The sequence below is a fragment of the Urocitellus parryii genome, chromosome 5 (genome assembly GCF_045843805.1).
Source record: "Urocitellus parryii isolate mUroPar1 chromosome 5, mUroPar1.hap1, whole genome shotgun sequence".
Classification (NCBI taxonomy): Eukaryota; Metazoa; Chordata; class Mammalia; order Rodentia; family Sciuridae; genus Urocitellus; species Urocitellus parryii.
Window position 1 is genome coordinate 155,813,460 of NC_135535.1, and position 12,163 is coordinate 155,825,622.

General features: G+C 33.0%; 1 protein-coding gene across 1 annotated transcript in view; it reads right to left on the bottom strand.

The window, feature by feature from the left end:
* The window catches only part of Ctnna3 (catenin alpha 3), a 1,674,700-nt gene that overhangs the window by 1,604,565 nt on the left and 57,972 nt on the right, over positions 1–12,163 (bottom strand). Inside the window, exon 3 of the mRNA XM_026394645.2 lies at positions 10,005–10,197. Coding sequence (XP_026250430.2) covers positions 10,005–10,197 — 193 coding nt within the window. The remainder of the gene's footprint in view (positions 1–10,004; positions 10,198–12,163) is intronic.

Here is a 12,163-nt window from a genome sequence, read left to right on the forward strand (position 1 = left end):
ATAGACAATAATAATTAAAAATAATAATTATAAATAAAAATTTTAAAACCTCTAGTTCCCTAGGAACTAGTTCCCTCACACACACACCAAAAAAAATGCATTGAATAACTGGGGAGGCAATAGGTAATATTTTAAGGGTTCAATATAGGATATTTCATAATGGCACTTATTATGTAAGCAAGCATCCTTTTATACTGATAGAAAGATTAATTACACTTCCAGGATATTGTTTTTCCAAGAATAATTGTTTCTAGAATTGTTTTTCTCTGACTAGTATGGATGATGACAAATCTTGATTCCTCATTCTTTCTGGGGAAAAAAAGTCTCTAAAACCGAGATGAAATCATGGAGATGAAAAATTATGGAAATACAGATAGAGAGATAAATGGGAACTATATCTCCAGTACAGAAATAGAGGTGGATAAGAAGAATAATCTCCAAAGATTTATTACACATTATAGCTAGGGTTGACAATAATTAATTCAATTAATTGAATATTTCAGAATAGCTAATAAGATTTTTTAATGTTCCCAACATAAAGAAATTATATATTCTGAGGTTATAAATTGGCCCCTATGATCTAATTATGAAATTTTGTGTACATGTACTGAAATGACACACTGTACCCCACAAATACATACACTATGAGTGAATTAAAGATACATATTAATTTTTTTAAAGAAAATAGATCCTGAATACATGCATTATTCAAATCAGGAATGTGTACATTTTCTTAATACAAAGGTTTTCTTCTCAACAGGGAGACTGTTCCCTAGTTGCAAGCCACATCACAGACCCTGCCAGAAATACTCATGAGGCCTGCAAAGAGAGGTAAGTGGTTGGCTTCTATAGGCCTAAGCTTTACAATCAGCCAAGAGGCTCCTGCATGAGTAGACTAGGTAGCACAGAACTTCTTTTAGTAATAAAATGCATAGCTCCATATTTGGGAAGAAGATAGTTGGAGGGTCCTTGATGGATTCAAAAGCTCTTCATTTATCTTTATATCCCTCAAACTGGTTCATGGTGGCTTTGGTTTAGGACCACAATTAAAAATAGATGGAAAGTATTCTAGCAGGCAGACTTCCTATAAATTTACAAGTCCTCTTCCATCTGGCATACATGAACATGGACTCTATGGTACCTGTTTACAGTTGCTGGCTGACAGGCATAATTTTCAAGACTATTGACATGAGACTGCACGTTACAGCTCCAAATACTTTAAATCAACATATATGGGGGAGGGCTATGCTTCACTTATATAGGTATCCCAGCTTATCTGAATGGTATATGGAAGAGTCAAACCTCACATTTTCCCTGAATGCTCTTGAAATTTCAAATTATCATCTTATACATTATCTTTACTTTACAAGGAATCTAAAACTGTGTTGTTTTAAGGTAAAGAAGTTAATTTTTGCGTGAGAAAACTATTTTATACTGATATTAATTTCAAGAATCTATCATTAAAGAATCAAAAACAAATCTCTTTACTTGTTTATGGCCTGTCTTCCCACTAAAATATCCATCAGTCCAATGACAGCTTGCCTTGTCTGTCTAGTGCACTTCTGTGAGCCCAGGACATTGAACAGAGCCTGGCTCCCAACAAGGTTTCAATAGATATTTCACTTAGAGAAAAACACAAGTCTCTGAGAAAAGACAGACTAGGCATAGGACATTTATTCCTATCAATTATATACATATTCATCCTATATGAGGGAGATTCTTCTTCTGTCCCCCCCCTTAAAAAAGGAAAATTGAAGAACTTTAGAACCATACTATTTTTTTTTTTGTTCTTTCATGTGTGTTTCTTCAGCCCTTTGGACATACCATTATAATGTCATTTATCAGACATTATTATAGCTATTTACAATCTATTTCTCCCTGTAGACTCTGAGTATATATAGGGAGAAATAGACTGTATTTATTTTCATATTATCAGGGCCCAAAGCAGTACCAAATGTTTAACCAAAATAAGTAAAGAGTAGACAATCAACAAAAGTTTGCAAATGAATAGGAGAAAGGCATTAAATGTCTAAGTATATATTCTTTTGTAATCCTTTTCTCTCCCTCCTAATGACACTCAGTGACATAATGACTAATTAGTTCCTTTCTACAATCCTTTTCTCTCATACTAAACCTATATGTTATTTGAGATTAGAACAAACACTAAACCAGGATTATTTAATATTGCACTAATTTTGTCCTGCTCTTTTTGTTTTCATCAAGAAATTAATAAAAATACAAGAGAATGCCTTTTTCAGTTGTAATTCAAATCTACAATTCTATCTACTAACTCACATTTAAAGTATATTTCCATCAGTTTTCTCTACAATTTTAAATTTGACTGACAAGACTTTAAGATTAGTGCTACACCCATATCATTATATTTTTCACAAGAGCAAAACTAAAATGTCTTTGTTTACTATTTATTTCTAGAATTTATTCTGAAACATCTTATGTAATAAACATCTTGAAATGGAATTATCTCAGCAAACACAAATATGTATCACTATATATTTTTATACATTAGGAAAAACTATCCTGTTTAGAATTTGAGAACTGAGAATAGCATCTATTCCTAAATGTTTATGATAATAATGTATGTCTATTCTTGGTTATGCTTCTCTGTTTTTTGCAATTTTGTGTATGAATAGCAAGTGCCACATATTGTTTTACATCACTTTTGCAAAATTTTTTGTCACATAAACCAAATATAATACCATGGGCTTTACCATCCTACGGGACCCCAAAGAAACAGGCCATGTGTGCTTGCATATTTCAAAATGTTTCCTTGTTTTTAAAACTACCATTTGAATGTTTTGTTTTAGAGATAACAACTCAACAAATACAAACCTCAAAGAGTCAATTGCATTTCTACACACCAACACTAGAAATGTAATTGATATGAGTCCAGAATTATGTCCATACATACATGGAACTCTGGAATTTGACAAAAGTAGCATACCAAAATTGTTTTTCAAAGTAGTGATACCAATATACATTCTTAAGAGCAATGCATAAAAGATCTTGTTGCTCAAAAAATCTAACATATGATATTGTCATACTTGTTAATTTTTGCCAATTAAATTGCATAAATTGTACCTCATTTACATACCTATATCAAATAGGTCAAATATCTCTTTATATTTTTATTAGTAGTTTTGTTTATTAATCTATAAAATTATTTTCATATCCATTTTCCTTTGAATCATTTTGCTTTTCTGAGGGGTATGTGAAAGTTCTGTATATGTTATTGTTATTAATCCCAATATCTACACTGTGTCTTTATTTTACAAATTTTTATGTAAAAAAAGTTTTTAATCTTGATATTTTTGATATAATAAAATCTATCAGTCTTTTTATAGTATTTTTTCATGATTAATAAATCTCATTCTGCCCTGAAAGCCTAAAAAGTATTCACCCATATTTTTTACTAAGTTTTTATACTTTGTTTTTGACATTAAATCCTAAATCTACCTACAGTTGATTATTTGTCTATAACTGTGAAAATCCAAATGATTGAGACAGTGAACAACAGAAAAGCAAAAGAATGTAGCAGCTCTGAGAATGAGAAGTTCAGCAAACAATTTTAAACATTTCTTCAGGAAATTGGGGAAATTAAATTAGAGTTCTGGGTCTGCCTAGAGAGAACATATAATAAATACCCAATGATTTTAACTGGAACTTCTTAATTACTACTCCTAGGAGTAGAGGCTAGCCAGAAATAGACCTGCCTTTCAAAATTCATTCTGATTTTTCACAATAATACCCAGCATCCAATTAAAAATTATTCAACATACCAAGAGATTAGATTATATACCTGAAGGTTCAATATAAAAAACAGACATTAGAAACAACATTGAACATATCAAAATGGAAATTAACTGCAATTGAGGTGTTCAAGAAAAATGATGGAAATTTTAGCAAAGAATTAAAATTTTTTAAAAAAAAGAAGGAGGAGGAGGAGGAGGAAGAGGAGGAGGAAGAGGAAGAGGAAGGCTTGGATTGTGGCTCAGTGGTAGAGTGCTTACCTAGCACACATGAGGCACTAGGTTTGATACCCAGCACCACATAAAAAATACTAAACAAAGTATTGAGTCCATCTACAACTAAAAAAAAAAAAAAGTTTAAAAAAAGAAGGTGGAGGAGGAAGAAGGAAGGAAAAGAAAGAAATCTATAAAATGGAAATTCTTGAATGAAAATATGATTATTAAAAATAGTATAAATTAAGAAAAATTCCAGATTAAACTATCAGAGAAAACCAAATGTAAAATACAGAAACAAGAATAAAAGACATGAGTGACATGATGAATAAAACTTAGATGTTATAATCATGATCTAAAAAGAAGATTAAGAGCAGAGATATTTAAGCAGAAAATGGTCAATAATTCTCCAGAATAGATGATAGACATTAAACCCATAGCCAGATAAATATCCCACCAAAAAAGAACCTCAAACCAAAACTGATCATAATATTAATAAAACAAAAGATAAAGAGAAAATATCTTAAAATAAGGCAGAGAGAAAAGGTAGAATAACTTCAAAGAAGTAGCAATAAGACTGACAGCTTACTTCTGAAGGGAAACAATGCAATCCAGAAGGTAAAGTAAGAAAATCTTGAACTTGCTGAAAGGAACTAATTTCCAGATTTGAATTACATACTCAGAAGAAAAACAAGATACAAATGAAAATGACAGTCTCTAGGACTGGTAATGATAGAATAAAATATATCTGACTATTCATCTCACAAATAACAGACAAAATATATAAAACAATCAGTTGAAGACACCTGATGACCAAAAGCAAGCAGAAACTAGATAGTATTAGACTTTTGAAAGAAGAAAAACATATTGATAGAGAGTTACATATATTTGGCATTTCCTCTGAGGACATTGTGACAGCATAAGACAGAACTCAGGTAGAAAGCCACAATCTTACTGATTTTAGATGTCACAGGACAGAGTTTGGAGAAGGACAGAGCAAGTGGATAACGAGAATAAAATTCTCACAAATGAGGAAAGCACAGATAGAGGTGCCCTACACATGAAGATTACTATATTTCATAACTAACTTCTGCAAGCACTTATGCAATGCCAAACCACCTAGTAGAAAGTAATATTTATAAGTGCAAAAAGAAAAAAGCTAGCAGTGCTTTAATTGCTTCCCAATTCAGAAACAGAGGTTGGTTTTGAATTCTATATGTTAGAATGGCTTGGTAAACAAGTCATCCTTTGAAACTCCAAAAAGCCCACAATATAGAAGTAAAGAAGGCTGTCACCAGTGCTAAGGATTGTGTTAGACTAAAGACAAAACCAAAATTGACTCAACTTTTTTAAAAGGCTGCACAAATTATGGTGACTGGCACTAACTTAACCACCTGCTGAAGCAAAACTCTCCAGAGAAAGAAAATAGAATCCAGAATCTCTACAATCTACTTTTCATACTGTTAAATGTATAATCAAACATTACTAGTCATACCAAGAAATGAAGAAATGTGACCCACAGTCAAGGAAAAAAATCACTCAATAGAAATAAAATCCAGGTGACTCTGATAAGTGTAAATAAGGAGTTATCAAATGAGGAGTTTAAAGCAAATATTATACTTTAAGTATACAACTAAAGGCATAAAACAACAACCCCCCCCCAAAAAAAAAAACCAGAATCTTCTAGTAGGGCCATGTAAATTACACTATGTTTTTATTAGAAGGAGAAAATTTCTATATTGGTTTCAAAAATCCTTCTTGAAAATGTCAATAAATAAATAAATAAAACTATCCTCTACTTCCAATATCTTTTTACTTTTCTATTTTTTTTATATTTTTTTATTGGTTGTTCACAACATTACAAAGCTCTTGACATATCATTAAGTGCTTTAAACTTATTTGTTGCTCTCATTAAGTCCTTCACATTATGCCACTGGGAAAAAAAGCCTTTTGAAAACAGAGAACAGGAGAATATTTAAAACATGTTTCTAGGATCATACAGAGTTAATTGGATTAGAATCCATTCTCCTAAAACTTCAGCTCCACCACTGAGCTGAAATTCCTTCTAAGTTTTTGGGAACAATGTTCTCACTGTCACTATCTCTGCTTTCCATAGAATAAGCACTGGCCATTCCTCAAATTCCAGAACCATATTCTATTTCACTGCTTTCCTCCCACACTGAAGTGGCAGCAGTTCAATTTGGAAGTTTGTCAAAAGAATTAGAGTATAAAGCACTTGGTGATCTTTAACCAAATGTATCTGTTATATATGCAGCATATGACATGTATATGTATTTCATATATTATAACTGAACATGAAGAAGAATTTACTACATATTCCTAGAATCCAGACTTCGCTGAAGATTTATTTTTAAAACAATTTACTTTTATGGGCTAAAAAGGTTGACCTATTTTTAAAATGAAAGCAAATACCATCATGACAATTATTGTTCCCTTCTAAAAATGACTAATGTCTTACATGTTTATTATCAGACAGTATATGGAAACTATGTTGTCAAATATATCACATTTTCAGAGAAAAATAGTGTCAGAATAGGGCTCATATTCCTTACCAAAGATCCAACAAATAAACCATAATTAAAAGAGGTAATTTGTCATAAAAACATTATAAAATTTTATAATATAAAATGATAAAATGATGCTTTGATTTTTAAAATTTATTTAACAAACATTAACTAAATATTGGTTATGTGTCAGGTTTGTAAATTAAATGAGACCTGGTACCTACTACCCTCAAGGAACTAAGAACCTGGATATACTAAACAAGCAAATTAATTTTTGCTCTACGGGGTGTTTAGTCCTGTGCAAAAAATGCTCAGAGTCTGTGAGAGCACCAAAAAGGATCATTTAAATCAACATGTAGGGGTCAGAAAGCACTTCTCAGAAAAGATGACCTGGGCTGAGCTTTGCTAGATGAGTAACAATTGACTGAATGAGAATAGTAACCCAAGTGAAGGGAATATATGGTAACAGGTGCATAAAGCAACACGGACCATTCAAGATACTGCAAGTTCTTATTTAAAGGAAAGTTTAATATGGGTCTGTACCAGGAAATAGAATGAAAGAGAATGGTGGAGGCAAAATCATTAAATGCTTTGGGACTGAGGTTTTACCGTTAAAACTGTCCAGAAAGATTGCCCCCCCTAATTCTCCAATAGCTACTAAAAATGATTTGAAACAAGAACAAAAAATAAATATATTTTCATATTTAATTCATTTTGGAGCAAGACTAATGCAGTAATGCTGAATTCTGAAAGCAAAGGTAGAAATGGAGAGGGAGAAACAAGGAGACACACAGGCAGTAAAAATTTGTTAAACTGAGAAAATAATTGGAAGGGAGAATAGAACAAGAAAAGTCTAAACTATGTGACTAAGATTATGATAGAAAACACAAGAAAAAATGAGTCTGAGACAGTAGGAAGCAAGGAAGAATGACAAATTTCTTTCAAATTATTTCACATATTATATTTTCTATAAATTGTCTGAAAATTTCTTATAAATTATAAATCATGCATAAAGTATATAACAAGGTTAACCTTTTATGAAAAAAAACTGTATGAAGGCTTTTAAAGAAATAAAAAATAGAACTATCATAGGATCCATGTTCATTGTAGTAATATTTATAATAACCAAGATAAGGAAGCAAACAATATAAAGTTTCTGTCAACAGGTGAATGGATAAAGAAACTACAGTTGCTTTACAGATACATGCACTAAGTAAATAACAAATGATTATATATATATTTTATATATATGTGTGTGTGTGTGTGTGTGTATGTGTGTGTGTGCGCACGTGCATCATACTATACCCACCCTTTATGCTAGGAAAACTGGATATCTATATGTAGAAGAATAAAAGTAGATCCCTCTCATCCTGCATAAAAGTCACAATACTCAATGTGGCACCTAAGAATTGAACCAGAAAATTTGCAACTGCTAGAAGAAAACATACAGTCAACACTCCAACATATTGCCATAGGCATTGACCTCCTTAATAATATTCCTAAAGCTCAAGAAATAAAACCAGGAATTAATAAGTAAGATGGCATCAAATTTAAAAACTTCCACACAGTAAAGATACAGTTAAGAGTGTGAAGAGACTGCCTACAGAATGGAAAAAAAAATCTTTCCCAGCTACTCTTTCAACAGAGAATTAATATCCAGAATATATTTAAAAAACTAAAAACTTACCAGCAAAAAATGAATAAACCAATCAATAAATGAACAAAATAGACATTTCTCAAAAGAAGAAATACAAATATCCAACAAATATGTGGAAAAAATGTTCAATATCCTTAGCATTCAGGAAAATAAAAATAAAAATTACACTGAGGAGGAAAAAAAACTATGCTGAGGAACTGAGAGTGGTAGCACATGCCTATAATCCCAGATATTCTGAAGGCTGAGGAAGGAAGATCACAAGTTTGAGGCCAACCTCTGTAACTTAGCAAGACCCTGTCTCAAAATAAAGGGGTGTAGCTCAGTGATAGCGCACACACCCTTGGGCTCAATCCCCAGTAACACACACACAAAACTATAATGACATGTGAGATTTCATCTCACTCCAGTTAGAATGGCAATCACCAAGAACATAAATAAATGTGGTGAGGATACAGAGGGCAGCAACAGTCTCATTGTTGGTGGGACTATAAGTTAGTACAACTACATGGATGTAAGCAGGGAGATTCCTCAAAAGACTAGGTATGGAGCCACAATATGACCCACCTATTCTACCCCTTGGTATTTATCCAAAAGACCTAAAATCAGCATACTATGGTGATACATACGTACCAATGTTTATATTAGAGCAATTCACAATACTCAATTTAGAATCAGCCTAAGTGTCCATGAACTGATAAAGAAAATGTGGTATACGTACACAATGGAGCTTTACTCAACCATACAGAAGAACGAAGCTATGTTATTCACTGGTATGTAGATGGAACTAGAGAATATCATGAAGTAAGTCAGACTCAGAAAGTCAAGGGTCAGATGTTTTCTCTCATATGTGAAAGCTAGAGAGGGAGGCATCTCACAAAAATAGAAGGGAGACTAATAGAATAGAAGAAGGGGATTGAGAGGGGGAGAAGAGGAGGGCAGAGAGAGGTACTGGGGAATAAAATTGACCAGAACATGCTATGTCAATGTCTCCATGTACTACAGTGAACCCTACTTTTATGTATAGTTATAATGCACTACTTAGAAGGAGGAGGAGGAGAGGAGGAAGTAATAGAGAAGGGAATGAGGAAGAAGAGGAGAAGGAAGAATAGAAGGGAGACCAGAAGAATAGGGGATGGGGATAGGAGACAGGAAAAGGAGAAGCAAGCAAAAGGTACTACAAAATGAAATTGATCAAAATATGTTATATGCATGTATGAATATGTCACAGTGAATTCTACTGTTATGTATAATTATAATGCACCAATAATAACCATTTTAAAATCTGGCAGTAGAGGATTACAATCATTAGAAAAATTATTATATTATCTATCACACAATATGAAAAGTTTGAATACATGCCTTTATTAACTAATATTAATTAAGTTGGAACATGGGTTATGCCTAGTTTAGTCAAAGTATTTTTTTTAAAGTTTAGTAAACCTAATCCTCCAGAGAACTGAAAAATTTAAAAATGTCATTCTGAAACATTCATATCTGAAGCTCCTATCTCCTGTTTATAAAAGGCTTTATAATTTATTTATGTATGGGCAAATATGTCTTCAGCTTCATTACTCTTCTCTTCGTTTATTATGGATAAGTTATTGTATGGTTGTGGGGGAAAGTTGTCTGCAGGGACTGAAAACTAAGGAGAAGAACCAGGACTGGGACACTAAGTCTTGGAGCTGTCTAATGAGCCCCTCTGCCTCCCACAGCTAGCTCTTCACAGCTCTGTGAAAGACTAATAAACTCAAGCCAACAAAAACAAAACACTCACAAATCTAAGTCAGTAAATAAAACCCTAAGGATATGCAGTTTGCTCCTAACCAGGACTAGAACACTTACTTTCTTTGCGAATTTCCTGGAGTGCAGCAGTAAGCTCTTCCTTTAAAACAGTGGCTTCCTGGGCAATCTTCTCTCCCTTGTCTAATAAATTCCAAGTTGCTTCCTCTACAGAAGCTAGGAGGACTCTGGCTCTTTTTGAACGTCCTTTTTTCCTGTTGGAAGGATTCTGGGGACAATTTACAAGTGTGGTAACCTGAAATTGGAAAAATACAAGTAACTCGTGAGACAATCTGTGAAAACAGCCTTGAGATATTATAACCTAAAAGAAAAGTATTTCATAGTACAGTGATTCATTCCTAGTACTCTGGGTACATTCCCAGACATCAAGTCATGGCACCTAAGGAGAATAATCACCTAAAGATACAATGGAAGAGAGAGCCATAGATATTGAATCTCTTCAATTTTACTATTGAAAGAATTCTTGAGATGACTGTGTGTATGTATGTGTGTGGTTTTAATTAAAAACTGCATCTAACCTCAGAATAAAGAATGAATCCACCATTTGACCCAGCTACCCCACTCCTCCATCTATACCCAAAGGACTTAAAATCAGCATACTACAGTGACACAGCCACACCAATGTTTAGAGCAGCTCAATTCACAATAGCTCAACTATGGAACCAATCTAGATGCCCTTCAACAGATAAATGGATGAAGAAAATATGGTGTATATATACACAATGGAATATTACTCAGTCTTAAAGAAGAATGAAATTATGGCATTTGCAGGTAAATGGATGGAACTAGATAATATCATGCTAAGTGAAATAAGCCAATCCCAAAAAAACAAAGGCTGAATGTCTTCTCTGATAAGTGGATGCTGATCCATAGTGGGGTGGGGAGATATGGAATAATGAAGGAACTTTGGTTTGTGTAGAGGGGAGTGAGGGGAAAGGTAGGGCTGTGGGGATGGGAAGGATAGTAGAAAGAGACAGACATTATTACCCTATATACATGTATGATTAAATTAGGGGAGTGACTCTGAACCATGTAAAGCCTGAGGAATAAGAAGCTGTGCTCCATTTATGTACTGTATGTCAAAATGCATTCTACTATAAAATAATTAATTTAAAAAGCTACAACTGGAAAAAAAGTCTAGATAAAGCAGTCAAAATAGGAAAAGCAAAAAACTGTCTCAAAATTATCAAATTATAAATATATATATATATATATATATATATATATATATATATATATATATATATCTTTGTAGCCAGCAACCTATATTGAGGGAATCAAAAATAATTAGGTAGGTATTAGACTGTTTAGGTTGAGAATAGAAATTATTGATATTGAATGAGAAGAACAGTCTGAAATATACAAAGCAGTGGTTACTTCAGAGTATAAAACCCAAATCTCCATATGATCTTTCTTGCCCTTTGCAACCTCCCTAATCTCTCCCCTATACTCTCCCCTACCTTACTGGGCCTCTCCTACAGGTCCTACTCAAAGTCCCCTATCAGGATGGCTTTCCTGAAAACCCCATTATCACCTTCTCACACTTTATCCCCTTACTCAATTTTGTTTCTCACAAAATGTTAGTTGGCTAGGTAGATAATGAGCATGGGAGACAAGGAAAAGAAATTTAGGCTCTGCCCTGGGTGACAACCAAATGGCCATTCTTATAGTCACAGTTCCCTGTCAATCTGGAGAAAATGGATTCGCTATACGCTGGAAAATTTTCCAATATGACTAAATTTGCGCAGGTGCACTAAGCCATGGCAGGAAATCACTGTAACTGCCCCAAACACATAATTCATGAGAAGGGAGGTTCCCAGGGCAAATATAAAAACACACAATGTATTCTCTATTGAAGGTACTCCTTTCCATGTCAGAGGTATACATCTATTTCACTAATAAACCCTTCATGTTTTTCTAATTGTGTCTCTGAACTGAAATCTTTGTTTCAAGAATACAATAATTTTGTTACTCCATCCAGTAACAAAAACACTAAGCCTGACATTTTTTGTTTATATGTTTATTATATAAACAAAAATGTACTAAGAATGTAAATACAACAAATGTAATACTAAAAAATGTAAAATCCATGAAAGCACAGACATATTTTGTTCTCCAGCACTCAAAAAATATATAAAGTAGGTATTCAATAAATACAATACAATGGCTTAATGTACTGAGTAGTTAAAGGGAGGGACTTT